The 17,411-nt window shown below is 32.3% G+C and overlaps 1 protein-coding gene across 3 annotated transcripts in view; it reads left to right on the top strand.

Moving 5' to 3' along the window:
• The window catches only part of DYNC1I2 (dynein cytoplasmic 1 intermediate chain 2), a 62,739-nt gene that overhangs the window by 10,523 nt on the left and 34,805 nt on the right, over window positions 1-17,411 (top strand). For 2 of the 3 annotated variants that reach the window (XM_023730576.1, XM_023730575.1), the window contains exons 4-6: window positions 8,579-8,669; window positions 12,823-12,882; window positions 15,061-15,176. In XM_023730576.1, coding sequence (XP_023586344.1) covers window positions 8,579-8,669; window positions 12,823-12,882; window positions 15,061-15,176 — 267 coding nt within the window. The remainder of the gene's footprint in view (window positions 1-8,578; window positions 8,670-12,822; window positions 12,883-15,060; window positions 15,177-17,411) is intronic. The other variant, XM_004375520.2, reaches the window with a different exon arrangement.

Here is a 17,411-nt window from a genome sequence, read left to right as displayed (position 1 = left end):
TGGGATGCTATGAGTCTGAATCAACTCAATAGCAGTGGATTAGGTTTTTTTGGTTTGGTCTATATGTGATGGAAGGAGTTGTAATAGGAGGGTTTTAAGCAGGAGAGTGTCTTAGATAGGTCATTAAACCAGTTTTCCGTAGAGGCTAAAGACTGGCTTGTTCAATCAAAGGAAGCAGCATCTCCTATTGGTAACTATACCAGCCTTCAATTATCACAGTTTTATAGTCTGTATTAGGTAGCTCTGATTTTTTAGAGTTGGCTCTGGGAAAGGTTGAATTAAAGCGAAAATCTCTCCAATAAACCATTTGTAGCCAATAACAAATTGATATTATTTTAATGTAGTAGAACTAGGAAATAAAAGTGTTTTTAGCTGAAATAAATATTGTAGTGTCAGTATTGTGTTTTTATATATACATAGCATGTTTAGACTCTAAGCTTTGCAGAGACATACAGAGATCATTCCCTTTTCTTTATACCTGTTTTTGTTCTTGTTTTGTCTGTGAGTGTAGACATATGAGAGAAAGGAAGAAAGATTTCTAAACTTCAAACTATTGGTTTAATCATATTGCTAAATTAAACCATGGAGAGATAATTTAATAAGTAGCTACTTTTTAAAAATAAAAATTACTTTATTTAGTGAACATGATTGGCTAATTAAAGATTTTGAAAAACATTTTTAAGTGTTTAAATTTTTTATATATCTGGATTAAAAATTAAAGCGAGAGTGGGAAAGCAGCATATTTTATCTCCTATCATCTTATAAATAGACTGTCAGTAATGAAATAGACTTTTACAGAATATATTGTTTGACATTATTTGCAGCAAAGGTTTTTTGGGGAAAATAGTGTCGTCCTGTTGATCAAATGTCACTTTATACATTGTAAACTATTTTACTTGAGGGTTTTTAGTTGTCGGTAATTAAAGAGTAGAGGGTTTAGTTCTGGTGAGGCTAGAAGAGGGAGGCAATAAACAAGTATGCTTTGAAAAAGAACCCAGATGTCCTTGTTTTAATTTATTTTAGTTCATGATATTTAATTGAAATTTTAAAGAATTTAAAGGTATGTGAGATTTATTATATGTTTATCAACGCAGCGTGATCTGAGTTAACATTGAATTAAGAGTCTTTTCAAATAGTTAAGGAAATGAACAGAGGATCTGCTGTTCCTTCTTAGGTGAGGTTGACATTGTACTTAAGTTTTTAGCATTTAAATTTCCAAGTCAAATCTAGACATCTTTTCATTTCTTTGAGGTTCTTATTTCTAAACCACTTTCCATCTCTTAATTGGCAGATTTACCATTATAATGAAAGCTGTGAAGGTTTAAAGGCTTTATGAAGATCTCACTACCTTTAGGGAATTAGGCTAAGTGCATTTCATAATCCTTAAAATGTATGCCTGAAGATCCAATACTTATGCCCAGCATTTATCTAAAATTAGAACTGAAGTATGTACTGAAGTTTGTATTATTCAGATTGAAGACAGTGGCTGTCAAACTTTTTTGATGGTAACCCACACTAAAATATACATCATGATCCAGGATGGATTCTTGTTTTTCTTTTCACTATGGAATATATTGTTTGCGTATTTATTAAATATTTTTAAATTGTAGAAGTATAAAAACACTGCTAGAAAGCTCAAGAGGAGTTTTTAAAAATCAATCTTATTTTTTCTATAAAATGGACTTTTTTTGTTTTTTTAATTCTTCTGAAAATATGTTTAACAAAAAAAGATACCGCTGATAAGATTCTCTTATTTTTGCTACTAGTATCTTATTTATTTGGTCATTTGACTGCTTTTTATCAGAGCTTCCTGAGATCAAGGATAATATGTTACTTACATTTTTATCCCTAATGTCCAGCACACGCTACACACTTAAATGTTTGTTCAGTTATTATTAGGTCATACATCTTTTTACCTGGTAAAGCCAAATAAAAGCTATGTTGCTTTAAATGAAACAACAACAAAATCTTATTGTGTAAACTTTAGGAAAATGCATGGTTGAGATTGAAATTTTTTTAAACGTATGGCTTAATTTTTTTTTTTTTAACTAAGTGTAACTGGCCACTCTTAGGCACAGCTTTCAAAAGAAGTTTGCTAGTCAAAATGTGTATTACTTCATTTTTTTCCCCTTTTCCTAGCAATTTACAGCTTTAGAATATTTTTAAATCTAATTTTTAGATAGAATGCTTTCCATGTGACCAAGTTAAGAAACCCTATGGGACAGTTCTACTCTGTCCTGTAGGGTCACTGTGAGTTGGAATCGACTTAACGTCAGTACCTTTGGTTTGGTGGGTAGCATAATTTTAATGAGTTGTTCTATGAAAGGGAATATTGGTTCTTTATAGTACTTTAATACTGTAAAATTGTTTACGTATAGGTTTAATTTCGGTTTTTTCGAACGTTTAAAATTAGTTTTTTTTAACTTACTCCGCTAGGCTAATTTTATAAATTGTTTATGTACTTATTCTGTTAGGTAATAAGTAGGATAGATAGTAATTAATATTCCTTATTTTGTCAAAACAAGCAGATCTCTACAAAATATATCTCTACTGATTCAGAAAATGTATACTTGTGATTCACATTCATATCTTGAAAATGAAATAAAAATCATAAGTTCTATTTGATATCAAACACAGAAATTTGCAGATAGCCACTAAAATAACATTTTTGAAAAACTGTAACCCTTAAATTAATAGGACAACACCTTTTTGGCATCAGTTATTCATTCGGGGCATTGATTTCAAAGGAATAAGAAATAAAAACCTGTAAGAAGTAAAAGTCTAGTGGAAAAACTTATACCTATGTACATGTGAATTCAGATAATAGGAACATAATAACTGTTAAATAACTAGCTCCAACTGTAGAGAAAGGTACATAAATAATAGGAAAGAACAAGGATGTGAATTTATGAGTACCAGTATCTGATACGGCTAATCTAGTGTGGTTTCATGATGGTGGGTGTTTGAGAATTATTTTGAATAAAAATCATGATTTGGTGGAATGGTGATCTAGCTGAGAGGGACTGATACATGAAGGCTTGAAGAAAGGAAAATAAAAAGCATTTTGGGGGATGGCAAAGAAAATAGTTCCTTGTGTATCTTATGCTCTGAATTAATGAAACACTAAGGGGAGATTAGTGGAGGATATTTACACTTCATTATCAGGAGAAGAATCTGTAAGAGGGGGACAGATTAATGTTTCAGCGAGTTAAAGTTTAAAGGAGTATCTTTCAAAAGGCCAGTTATTTAAATGTTAATATTCCGGGCTAGGAGCACTTATATCCACAAGGGGGCATTATTGTAACGTGGGCTTTGTTTGAGTATTTAAAGTATCAAATTGATGAGCTAGAAGAGACCTCACAACTTTGGGTTGTCTCCGAAGCTCGTTCCTTCCATTTCACTGTGTTCTATCAACACTTCCACTCTGAACAATAATTTTCCTTAACTATCCAGCTTTTCTAAGTCCTTCTTCCTGGCAAAAACCCCTGCTAGAAAGGCTAGAGCCTTTCTTCTACTTAAAAAATAATTAATTGAGCCATTCACCATCCTTTATCCCTGAAACTTCTGTGTAGGCTCTGAGAGGTTGACCCAGACTTAATTCTAATTGTAAATCTAGGTGCATTCTCAAGTTTAAAAATATTGTAGTTGTTTCTCCAAAAGGCAGCAGTGTAAATTTTATATTCTTAGAAAACTAAGGTCTAAGCTGGCAAGAAAGACCTTTTTGGTTGACTTTTTGTCCTAGAGAATTAATGAGTCACAGTCCTTCAGTATTATGTACATGACCTGTGAATGCCATTGTGTAGATTTGTTTTTCAGTTTACTTCGTATTTCCCCCCGGTTCTCACAGAAGAAAATAAGTATCTTTGCGCAAAACTTCTAAGAAGCTTAGGTTCATTCATGTGCTCACATATGCTAATATTAATTCCTTTATTTTGTACTATTTAAAGCCTGGTTTTGGGCTGTTTTATATACAGAACTGTAGAGTGAAGGTTGATTCTGATTGAATCACTGTTCCTTCTAAGCAAATCACATCTCAAATACTTGACAAAAGGTAATTACTAATTAGCTTTGAAGGATTCTTCAGGAAAATTATTAAACAATGAAGTAGGCCTCAAAAGGATGGAATGAATTCACAGAGTCACTGTACCAAAAAGAATTGACATTCAACCATTTCAGGAGGTAACATACGCTCAAGAACCGATGGTACTGAAGGAAGAGGTCCAAGGTGCACTGAGGGCATTGTCGAGAAACGGCTCCAGGAACTGACAGAACCCCAGTTGAGATGTTTCAACAAATGGATGCAGTGCTGGAAGCGCTCACTCTTCTATCCAAGAAATTTGGAAGACAGCTACTTGACCAACTGACTGGGAAGAGATCCATACTTGTACCCATTCCAAAGAAAGGAGATCAACAAAATGTGGAAATTATCAAACCATATCATTAATACCACACACATGTAAAATTTTGCTAAAGATCATTCAAAAACGGTAACAACAGTACATTGACAGGGAACTGCCAGAATTTCAAGACAGATTTAGAAGAGGACATGGAATAAGGGATATCATTGCTGATGTGAGATAGATCGTGGATGGATCATGGCTGAAAGAGGATACCACAAAGATGTTTACCTGTGTTTTATTGACTATGCAAAGATATTTAACTATGTGGAACATAACAAATTATGGATAACATTGGGAAGAATGGGAATTCCATAACGTAATTGTGCTCATGAGGAATCTGCATAGATCAGAAGGCAGTTGTTCAAACAGAACAAGGGGATACTGCATGATTTAAAGTCAGGAAAGTTGTGTATCAGGGTTGAATAATTTCACTGTACTTATTCAGTCATTATTCTGAGCAAATAATCTGAGAAGCTGGGCTATATGAAGAAGAGCAGGGTGTCAGCATTGAAGAAAAACTCATTAATAGCCTGTGATATGCAAATGAAACAACCTTGCTTGCTGAAAGCAAAAAGGACTTGAAGCACTTATTGATGAAGATGAAAGACCACAACCTTCAATATGGATTACGTGTCAACATGAAGAAAACAAAAACCCTCACAACTGGACCAATAAGCAACATCATGATAAATGGAAAAAAGATTGTGAAGTTGTCAAGGATTTCATTTTACTTGGATCCACAATCAGTGCCCATGGAAGCAGCAGTCAAGAAATCAAACAATGCATTGCATCGGGCAAATCTGCTACAAAAGACCTTTTTAAAGTGTTAAAAGCAAAGATGTCACTTTAAGGACTAAGGTGCTCCTGACCCAAGCCGTGGTGTTTTCAGTCACCTCACATGCATGTGAAAGCTGGATGTTAAGGAAGACTGAAGAAGAATTGATGCCTTTGACCTATGGTGTTGGTGAAGAATATTAAATATACCATGGACTGCCAGAAGAATGAACAAATCTGTCTTGGAAGAAGTACAACCAGAATGCTCATTAGAAGCAAAGATGGGAAGACTTCATCTCACGTACTTTGGACATGTTATCAGTAGGGACCAGTCCCTGGAGAAGGACATCACGCTTGGTAAAATAGAGGGTCAGCGAAAAAGAGGAAGACCCTCAATGAGATGGATTGATGCAGTGGCTCTAACAATGGGCTCAATCATGTGAGGATGGTGCAGGACCAGGCAGAGTTTCATTCTGTTGTAGATATAGGGTTGCTATGAGTTGGAATCGAATCAACCGAACCTAACAACAACAATTATTAATGGATTATGCAATTTTCATAGCTAATTGATTGTATTCTTAAGCTGTCCTTAAAAATGAATTCCAGAATTGAGTCTTTTCTGAGATTTGAGAAGCTATGAATTGGCCAGTTTTTTTACCTCCCTGAATGCATGTTTTCATTTTTTTTTTCCAGAGGTCATTTATTGAAGTCTGGGAGTATAGTGGCACTGCCTAATTGTATAATTACTGTATTCTTTGATTTTTCTAGACTAATTGGGTTAATGTGGTAGTCACCAAATAACAACTACCATTCTCTTTTTTTCTATTAACATTCCTCCTTTTTCAGTGACAGTAGTTTTCTTTTTCCAGGTTTGTCCCTTCTGTATACATTACTTATTATTCCAAGATGAAGTTGGTGGGCCAGATAATAACTAAGAGTCCTTTATGAGTCCTCTCTATCAGCTGGCTTGAGAACTATCTTTTGGCAGAAAGAATATAGTTCTGGGATGAAGATTTTTATCTAATTACAGTTTATTTCTAAAATTTTTATTTCAGAACTGGCTGTCGTTGTTGTGTGCCATTGAGTCGATTCCGACTCATAGTGATCCTGTATGACAGAGTAGAACTGCCCTAGGTTTCCTAGGCTGTAATTTTTATGGAATCAGATTGCCAGGTCTTTTCTCCCATTGAGTGGCTGGTAGTTTTGAACCACCGATCTTTGATTAGCAGCCAAGCGCTTAACCATTGCACCACCAGGGCGCCTTTCAAAACTGGCTAGGGTAACGTATTTGTGTATGTATTATTACTCTTTAGCCTGTTTTCATAAGGAATTTGAGATGACTTTTTTTTTTTTTAAAAGGCAGCCTTAACCAAGTAAGATTCTGTTGAACTTGTTGAGTAGGGTCATTGGTTCTTGAAGTCACCAGAAGGGGGAAAAAAGATGTTAAACTGGAAAGGAATTGTATAGTTCATCATGAATAATTCAGTCGTGGGAATATTCTGCTACTTTTCTCTAGTCCTTCTGGTATATATACTTGGAAAAATTATTTTCCTAAATATAAAATTAAAGAGGTAACTAAAAGAATACAAAATTTCTGAAAATCTTTAATATGAAAACGTTATGGTGCCCCACTATAATAAACACCATGCTTACAGCACAGTAGGCAAGTAAATGTTAGATATTACTTTTTATTCCTGTATCAGTCAGAATGTAGACTAGAGGAATCCTCACAGTGAGAGATGGACAAAAAGCTTAGGAAATGCATCCTAAGAGAAGCTAGGGAACATTAATATTTTTTCACTTTAAATACAAGTCATTTTTAGCTACTTGGAGTTATATGTACAGCATATGAAGTATCTGGTTGTCTAATTGTTTTTGAGAAATTTAACCACAAAATCAGAAACAGTTGATTATGTTTTTATAATCTTTTGAAATTTTAACCACCGTATCTCAGGAAACAAACATTCTAGCTATGATTTTTTTCCCCCAATCTTATTATTGATTACCAGTAAAATTTGTTATTGAAAAAACAAGGATGATCAGTTTTGTACCTCTGTTCAAGGTGTAGTTTATCATACTATATTTGTATATTTTGTTAGATTATCAAACCCACTGTTTACTGTAGCATGTGTAAACATTTAAACATAATTTTAAGGGTTCAGTGACTGAGTATTCCAAAAAACACAGACTTTTAATTAAATGCTTATTTCCTTAGATTAGTTCTCATGTAACTAGGAACTTACCTTCTTTTGGGTAGACTATGAAAAGAAGGGTTTGCAGCTCAACACAAAATATATTAGTGACTTAATATTGTACATTGAAAAATTATTTTAAAAAGATACTTGGGAATGGGGACATTAATGGTAAAATTTAACCAGAAGATGGCAGTGATGATCCTCCTATACTTCCTGCAACGGTAATCAAAAAGTTTTACAAATGTAATAGCATGAAATATGCACGTTCAACTGTTGTTGTATAATGTTAAAAGTTGACAGTTTAGGGGAAAACATTTTCTCTGTTTTATATACTATGAAAAATACGTATTTTTCTGTAAGAAGGGATTAAGAATATTTTGGGTGTCTGTATCTTTGTCTGTACACTTCAGTTTTTTCTGAACACTGGGGTAAGGAAGTTACCATAAGTCTTGCCTTGTTTAAGTTGCATGCATCACTTTATGTTATGCATCATGTCTAGAAGGCATGTTGTTTTATGGCCTGTTTGCATTTTTTACCCAAATTGCTGGGAACTAATGGACATTTTAGAGGAGTCATTCCTTTAGCTGCAGTCATTTCTCTAAATTGGCCTTCTTTTTGGTGGGGGGAAATTAAAATCATTTTAAACATTAATTTTTTTGGTTAACAGCTGACCTCTTAAACACTCCACCAATAGTGCCCCTTAATTTTTGAAAGAAAAATTGTTAGGCAAAAATTAACATTTTAAAATAAATCTCAGAAAACCAGAGATTAAATGACTTAATGAAGCATATTTCAGAGTTTTAATTTTGGCAGCAGTTCTAAATATTACTTATCATCTGGTGATCTTAAAAATGAGAAGTTAGAAAGAGGAGAAAGAATGCCCTCCTTTGAAAATTAGGGCCCAATTTGGTGATGGCTGAGATGAAGATGCATCCTTCCATAATCCTCTGTTTTTTTTGTTTTTGTTTTAATATAAAGCCCAAATGCATTTTGCCAGAGAAATTGCATGAATCTTTAGCATGCATTGTTAACTTTGTCTTTTCCCTTTTCTTTCTACTGTTCATTTTCATTCATGTATTTTTGTTTTTTGGTTTGCCATTATTTTTTTCCTTTTGTTAATTATTTCATGTCAAATTACTTTTGAAACGTCATAAGCTGAGCAACCTCTCCGTGTAGTAACAGCGGATACCTGTCTATTTCACTATTTAGTCCCTCCTCCTATGTCTCCATCCTCCAAATCTGTGAGCACACCAAGTGAAGCTGGAAGCCAAGACTCTGGAGATGGCGCCGTGGGATCTAGGTACAGTAATTTTCTTTTAATATTTTAATGATGGAATGCATTTAGTATCCATGCTGTTGATGCTTTACAGGGACTCTTAAAAATTTGTGTTTGGTTAGCCCTAGCATTTTGAAATCTAATTGACATAGAAATTGTCTGTTTTAAGTTGGGAAAAAATATTTTTACAGTATTTTAACCATCACACTTGATTAACTTAGTACTGAATAGTTAACTGATTTAGGCTAATTATTTTGTATTAAAGTAGAAGTATTAATGTATTTGAAATTTTTTTGTTTAAACAAATTTGATGTTGATTATTATATGAATGTTTTCACTGTAAATAGTGTAAAACCTCTCTACTGTGCTTAATTCCGCATTCAGTAATTGAAATTCTAAACAGTTAAGCAGTCAAATTCTATTCTATTAAATCACTAGTTCTGCTAATTAAGACAAAATAATAATGCATAAAATACTAAGAATAAGGAATAATTACTAAAGAAACACTGAGAGTGTTTACTGCTAAGTTTTCCTGAACTTGCATCTTCCTTGTAAAACTGTATTTCAGGTTCGTTTTAGGAGCCTGCAGGCATGTTGGCACTTGCTTTTCAAAAGTTCAGTAAGATTTCACCTTCCTTCTAAAGATTGTATTGGGGAAAGTGTTATTACTTTTACTCTTTGTTGTACACATTTGCATGATAATAGCTAGTTTTTCTTTAACAGCATCATACTTTTTGAATTCTTGTGACAGTTAAAATGAGATTAAACATAGCTAGTCAAAATCCATAGCTGATTCAGAGTCCTTGTTTTGGGCCAGTAAGTTATACGTCTTCCTCAGCAAAATCTCTTAACACACATTTTAAAAAGTAGTGATGCAAACTGATACAAGTTTTCTCTTTTTTGTGCTGAGCCCTCTGATTAAAGTTAAAAAGAAATAATGAAAAAAAAAAAAAAAGGAATGAGTATCCAGAAGAAAAGGCAAGAAAAAAGAAGCAAGAGGGGAAGGCTGGATGGATACTTCACAAGCTCAATACTTTAATCAGTCCCTGAATAATCAGGTTATCAATTAGAAGGCACAGAAAGCTCACCAGTTTCACTTTGAGATGTGCTTTCCAAAATTGTTCTGTATACGGAACCAAAATTGCAAATATTGCAAATCTAAATAAATGCAATTGTTGGAGGTAAATGAGATAACTCTTTTATTTAAAAAACTCAGAACTTTTCTTTTTAGAAATAAGTACTATCACTTTATAAAATAGTATATATACTGTAGACTAAAGACTAGATTTATTTAGTCTAAATTTATTTTTAGGGATAAATTTATATTTGTTTTATCCTTCTGCGTTTTTATATAAATATGTTAGTGTTTCTTTGCTAATCATAAGTGGTATTTTCAAGTGCAGAATTTTTTTTTCCTTTTGCAATATTATAATAAAAATACTTCCCAAAATAAAAAACCATTTATCAAATTTCTTTATTTATTTTGTATATTATTTTTATGTGGATACTATACTCTGTTCATTTCTGAACTCATTGTTTCTGATTTTTAATAAGCGTAAGATTATTTTAAGGTAATGTTAGCAGGTTTACTTTCAAAAGCGCTTTGTCACATATACCTGATTTGTAAAATTAATATGTTCTCCTGAATTGCATGGACAACACAGGAATTAGTAGAGACCCTTTGGAATTTTGTAAATTGGAACAGGGAGTAAATACTGTTAAGAAAAATATTTATTCATGTGTAGAACAAATATTCATCAAATTGCCAACTCTGTATTAAATGCTATATGTTACCACAAAAAATAAGATGTTCATGGCCCTTGCCTTCATAGAACTTACAGTCTAGTGATTATATCAGTAAAGATATTATTTTATTGAAAAATCCTAAGTGTAGTATTGTAGATTTAATGATAAATTGTGAAACAATAAAACAGATGGTTTAATGTCTTTTGGAGTATCTGTTCTTATTAGAGAATGAATACAAAATTCCTTCTACATTTAATAGAAGAAAAAAACCCTCATCTTGAAAGAGGTGACCTTATATCTTTTCAGTCTTAATATATGCATGGTTTGTCTCCTTTGAGAGCGTAGACTCATTTGAAACACTAATTTTCAAGAGGGCTGAGTATATTCATTGTGTGTGTGTGCGCGCGTGTGTAGAAAACTACAAATTCCACTAAATCATTTACAGATTCCATAGTGGAGAGAGAATATTGTTGATGGTGATATTGGCAGTAAAATAATAGCTTTTCTAAATATATGGCATTTTAAAAGACTGCTAGAGTCTGAGAGTGAAGAAGAATGAACCTGAATTAAGCAGACATGACAACAGTGAAAGAATAAAGAGAAGAAAAAATATAACAGGAAAATGCATGTGAGATATATGAACCTGTACGTTCAACTTCATTAGTTGGCTGAGACAGTCTAGGATTAGTACATTCAGTGAGTAAGAAAAGATAGATTAAACATTGCCAAATATGTTATCTAAACATGTCTGAATCACTATTTCTAAATGCAAAGAATATCTGTTGGGCCCGGTGATAATTTATGAATAAATATAGAAGACCATGAGATGTGATATTTCTCTTAACTTTGCAGATTACAAGTTGCATTTCATTAAGTTTCTAATTCATTTTCTCAATCACGTCTGTCATCTCTAAAGTTTGGGTAACAAATATTCAGTTGGCTATTCCATGCCCCCTGTTCCTTTTTTCTAGATCAGCTTATTTCTCAGGCTTTGGGATTATATTGGAATTTTACTTTATATGTCTGCAGATGCCTTTAATATCTGTAATCACATACGTTCTTCAGTGTATTGCCTGTATTTTGAGGTCTTACTTGATTTTAAACTAAAATGACATCTTCAACAAGGAACCTTATGTCATTGATAACAGCTAGGGCTCTCATATAATGTAAAGGCTGTGGACAGAACATTCCTTGGAAAGCGTCTCACAGAATCCCTTCTGGTTTAACAAAGCCTGAGTTTGTTGCTGTTCATTACTTAGTACAAAGTAGATCTAAGTTTGTTGCTGCTCGTTACTTTGGCTTCTTCTTTCATTGTATACACACAATCCTGTATAAATTCTGAGATCCTTCTTTATATTTTTAAATGAAGGATTTATCTAGTTTAATTCATCCAGTTATTTATTGATAAATTGTATACACGGTAAAATAGAGAAATCATTTGTTCATATTAAAATATTGTAGTTTTAATTGTGTGTTAAAATTTATATCTTATATAAATGAGAAACAATTGTGTTCAACAAAAATGGTAGCACTAAATGTGTTGTGGTTAAGTTTTTTTTATAGGGCTATAAGCATCATGTAGTACTGTACATAGTTATCTTTTATGTTCTTAGCCTATAAGAATGCCAGTGTGAAAAAGTGCCTTTTGTTCTAGTAATCATTAGATCTGGCTTAAGTGAAGAAGACCCCGTGTAAGTTGTTTACCTAGTAGGCAAGGCTAAAACACAACTGATCATTTATTTAAGATTGATAATCTCCAAAAGACCTTAAAGTAAATCCTTTAAACATAAAATATTTTTCCAGGAAAAAATCTATTTTATCTTAGAGACAGAAAGCTTTAGTTGCTTTGTAAAGCAGATGACATGTAAGCCCAAGGCAGTGCTTAACCCATAAATTACAGAAGGGTCACATTCTGGAAACTGTAGCCATTTTGTATCCCAGTGGAATAGTCTTTGGTTTTCTTACCGAAAGGCTTATGTGTTGACTCATTTCCTTTACCAATATGACAATTTCCTGCACACATTTAATGCTTTGGGCAAGATTACAATATGTTAACCAAGATTTTTTACTAATGCTTTTCTCATTAGGAAACTTAGAACTGTGATTATTTTATAGCCTAGCTTGTTATGATCCATAAGTAATGTATTGTTTGGGTTGTTAGTTGCTTTAGTTGTTCAGTTTCATATAATCTAAAATACTAAGTCTTTTTACTATTCTGGGTTGTATGCTTGTGTCTTTAACAATATTATGCGTAGTGCATGCACTAAAAAACATTTAGTGATACCTGTTTTGTTTTGTTTTCTTACTAACCAGAACATGTGGTTTTTAATTGTAAACAGTACTTTAGCTTTAGCTATTCATAGAATGTATTTGCTTGACTAACTTATGGCCTTTTTTGCTAATGCTTCATGGTTGTCCTACAACCATTTAGGACGCTGCATTGGGATACAGATCCATCAGTTCTTCAGCTTCACTCAGATTCCGATTTGGGGTATTGAATAGATTTATTACCTTCCCTCTTTTATAGTTAATCTGATTCTTTGTGAAACTGTCCTGATTTTATTTTGCTTAAATTTCTAATATGCCGTATATAGTTAGGAAAAAAATTTTACTGTGATACCTCATTTATCCTGTATCATCAGTGAAAGAAGTATTCTATATATGTGATTTTCTACGTGTCCTAAGTCTACTCATTTAAGTGCCCAAATTCCTTTTGTTATTTCTGTATTTTCAGTGTAAGTTTTGCTAAGGTGTATTACAAACTTCCCAGATTATTTCTAATGTATGTTCTACATATAATTGAACCTTTTCTTGGTTATTCGTATGAATATTATTTTCCTATTTTAAAATTAACCAATGGCTTACAAGGTTTTGAGAGTACAGAGCTATTGAGCTCTACACTATGGCCCCTGATTACTATTTATTTATTTATTCATTACTCCATTCTTTCATATATTCTAGCCTCCAATGCAAATTATAAATGTTTGTTGCTCCAATTGTGCCTGACTCAGCTAGCTCATTTCCCTGATAATTCGCAGCTTCTGAAACATATGCCCATACCTATTGGAAATGTGTCTAAATTAAGAGTAAATAAGTTGAGTTAGGACATACAAGAAAAGTATATGAGCTCCTAATACATTATCTGAAAGGCCTGTCTTGGCTGCCCTGAGTCTTTTCTCCCCCATTGCTTCTCTATTCCTAGTAAAGATGGCTTTTGGATAAGTGAGGTATTTCCTCCCTACCTTCTTACTCCTAAATCTTGGAATGTTTTGTTTGATTTTTTGTTTTAATATTGTGATTTTTGTCTCTTAGACCCTAAATGTACTCAAGTTAGTGACTTGGTCCTAATGTTGTTGGCTTGAACTTTTTTTTCCAGATATGTGAGTGATCTGCTTTTCATATAGTTTACATCTTAAGAACCAGAATATAAAGCTTTTATTTAAATTTTATTCTTAGAATACTAGATTATTTCAAATGTACTTAAATTTTCCCATTTAATTCTTTGATTATGCTTTTTATTTTTCTTTAAGGCTAACATATTTCTAAAGTAGAAAACATATTAGAAATTTCATATGGCCCACATTTAGGACCTTAGAGAAGATTAATTTTAAAATGTGCTAGTTTTATTATATTTTTTGCTTCAGGATTTTGGAGTTAGTTACAAACTAAATTGAAAAGGATTCTTATATACAGAAAAAGATACTCTATTATCAATGATACATGTATTTCAGATATCCTGCTTGATATTTTAGAACTTACATATCCTTTTACAACAGCTATTTATTTGAGAACTTCTGTGGGAGTTTGAAAGAATATTTGGCTTAGAACTTAAACATCTAATATAATAACTAAGAAAAGATCACCCAGATATCTAATAATTTTTTTTTCTTTTGGTCCGTTTTCCTCAGCTTTAATCCTCCTCTTCCTATGATATGTCAAAAAAGAATTTATTCCCTCTCTTTAACTAAAACAGAAGTGACTTTAGTAGTTTTATGGTATTCAAAGTATCTGTTGCTTTAGTCTAGCTGTAAATGTATCAGCACCTTAGTTTTTCCATATATGAATCAGTGACAGTGTTGACCATGCAGAAATTAGAGATTTAAAATCTTTAAATATTGCACTTTAAAGTCTAAATTGACAATATGACTCTCAATTTCCTGCCAGATACAAGAAGTAGAAAGAAAGGTTTTCAACAGAAATCTGCTTTTCAGTCTTAAAGCCGAAGCCTCCTGTTGGTGAAGGGAACAAAACTTGGTCATAATGAGATCCATATTTCTGACTCTTCAAAAGAATCCAGAGTCATATTCCTCCTAAAAATAGTTCTCATGACCAGCCATAGTCAACCATCCACTCTGAAATTCCTGTTCTCTTGCTGTAGTATCACCCCCACATTTGCTCTAAGCAACTAAATTATTTGCCTTTTTAAAGTAAAAAGTAAACACTCTGAATGATTCAGAAATGCCTTTTGTTTTTTCTGCCTTCTAATTCTTGTGTTAAAATAAAGCCAATTCATTGTTCATTAAAAATTTCTTGAATAAAACAAGGATTTAAATTACAATGTTGGCTGCACGTGAATGTTTAATTCTTAATTTTCCAAAGTAACATGGTTTGATGTAGTTAAAATGTATCATGTGTTGTATTTAAAAACATTTGTATTCCCTTTATTTAGACGAGGACCTATTAAACTTGGAATGGCTAAAATTACACAAGTTGACTTTCCTCCTCGAGAAATCGTCACATATACAAAGGAAACTCAGACTCCAGTTATGGCCCAACCCAAAGAAGGTGAATATCTGTCTTTAATAGGATCGTCATTATGCCCTCATGTTAAATAAGTGGATTCTTTCTTTCCTTGTTTCTTCCTGCCTTTTTTTGTTTATTTTATTTTTGCCATATTTTCTTAGGGAAACATTGTAAAACTAATGCTTTGAGATTTCTGTATCTATGTCTTTATTTTTTTGAAGTTTTAAACTTTCTTTTAGAAGTTAATAGTATAAACTCTATTATGGTTTTTAATTTTGTTGACATGAATTTAAGTCATTGATTCTTCATGTTGTCATTTATAAGGGCTGCTTTTAGAAGCTGGAAAGCTTAACAGTGTTCTATTTCTGTGTCATTGAGCATAATTCCACCCCCAAAGAGGTGAATCCCAAAGTAAATGAAATTATGTAAATTACTGTTCTTTAAAGCATACTGTATTCTAATATGTTATCATTGTTATCCATAACTAATGAGCAAATCGAGACCTAATTCTTAAACTTCTTTTATGATTTTAGGGCTCTGCTATATAGATTATATAGTAGCCTGCAATCTGTGTGTAATGGAGGGAAATATGCACAGACATTATATTGGATGTGGAGTCCTTTGGTTCTTAAAAAAACCAGAAAGAGTTATCATTTTTAAATTGGGAATTAATTTTTTAAATCTCATTAAATAGCTAATGATTCAGCATAAAACAATATAGTTTTTGTTTTACCTATAAGGCTAATGAATTTATGTCGCACATAAAAGAAGTTTACATGAGATCAGTAATACAGGTCCACAATCTCTTATTTGAAACCTCTGGGGCCATATGTGTTTTAGAATTCAGAATTTTTCAGATTTTAGAAAAATAGTAAAGTATAGATACCATACGTAAACACACCAACAGGGTCTTGGGCATTAATATTTTGGCAGCAAAAGTTATGAATATTCATGATAATTAAATAATGATCATAAGTAGCTTTACCTCTTATTATGTCAGGGTTTACCACCATATGAGTTTCATTGTGTAAGTGGAACCAATACTTAATTTTAGAGTGGTTGGTATTTTGGAATTGGAGCTAAAATATTGTGGGCCCATAATAAATTATCCATTATCCTTTTAACAGTTTGTACATAAGGAACATTTTTTTCTCTTTAGCCAGGAAAATGTATTCCTAATTAATTATAGAAAATCAATCATAAAAACTTTATCAAATGCTTGATTTATTTTTAAAATTTTGGTTATATTACCACATTTCTCCACTAAGGAGAAACGGAAGTAGTATTTATTGCAGAAAGCTCAGAAAATATAGGTAAGCAAAAGGGGCACAAAGCCTTGAAATCCCTATTACCAAAAAAACTTTACATTTTTATGTTTGTTTATACCTCAAAATAAAATTAGGATTGTAACTATTTATAGCTTCTTTGTTTGACTTAGTAGATCATCACACGGGCTTTTAACAACTCTCCCTTCTCTGCTCACGAAGGATGGAAATGGAATAAATACCTTGAACTTTTCCTTTCACTTTCATCTTGTCTTAAAAGGAGTTGACATTACCGTACATGCAATTATACTTTGAAAAATTTGAGGAAATCAGGGTAACACTTTTATCCGAGTACTTTTTTACTTGACCATATAAATGTTCATTTCATTCCTACTACTTCATTAGCTGGTAAGACAGCTCTCATAGCTGTGAAATCCTTATCCTACCAGGAAAAAAAAAAAGCCACTAATGGTAAACTCTTTTAAGAAAGGAAGGAAAGAAGGAAGTAAAAAAGTGTTGAACTGGCAGTATGGAGAGTATTAATACTGCAAGATTCCATAATTTCCAGAAAATATTGTTATTAATATATTAATTTGATAAGTATTACAATGTCTGTCTTTTTGGAGCTACATTATTAGATATGTTAACTCAGAAAGTGAGCAAAATATCCAAAATGAGAGCACAGTGACTCATTTAAAAAATAAATTAGATTTTATTTTTCATTTGATAATTTAGAGATTGTTTTATTAGTAATATTTTCATACTTTTGAAATGCATTTTGGATTGTTTGAAATGAAAAGTGTTCTGTAGCTGTTTTGGTTGATGCCTATTATAATATACCTATAATTATATTAAGTGTAAGTGAAGACTTTCATTTTTGTAAAACAATTTTTTCTAATTATTATAGCAGTACATCATAGAAATTTAGAAAATGCAGAAAGGATATAAAGAAGAAAATGCCTATGATACCACTGTGCAATAGCCATTGTTAACATTTTGTTTCCAGTCAGTT

Source organism: Trichechus manatus, unplaced genomic scaffold (genome assembly GCF_000243295.1).
Source record: "Trichechus manatus latirostris isolate Lorelei unplaced genomic scaffold, TriManLat1.0 scaffold00037, whole genome shotgun sequence".
Taxonomy (NCBI): domain Eukaryota; kingdom Metazoa; phylum Chordata; class Mammalia; order Sirenia; family Trichechidae; genus Trichechus; species Trichechus manatus.
The sequence above is the reverse complement of the archived record's forward strand: the minus strand, read 5'-3'. Positions and strand labels throughout refer to the sequence as shown.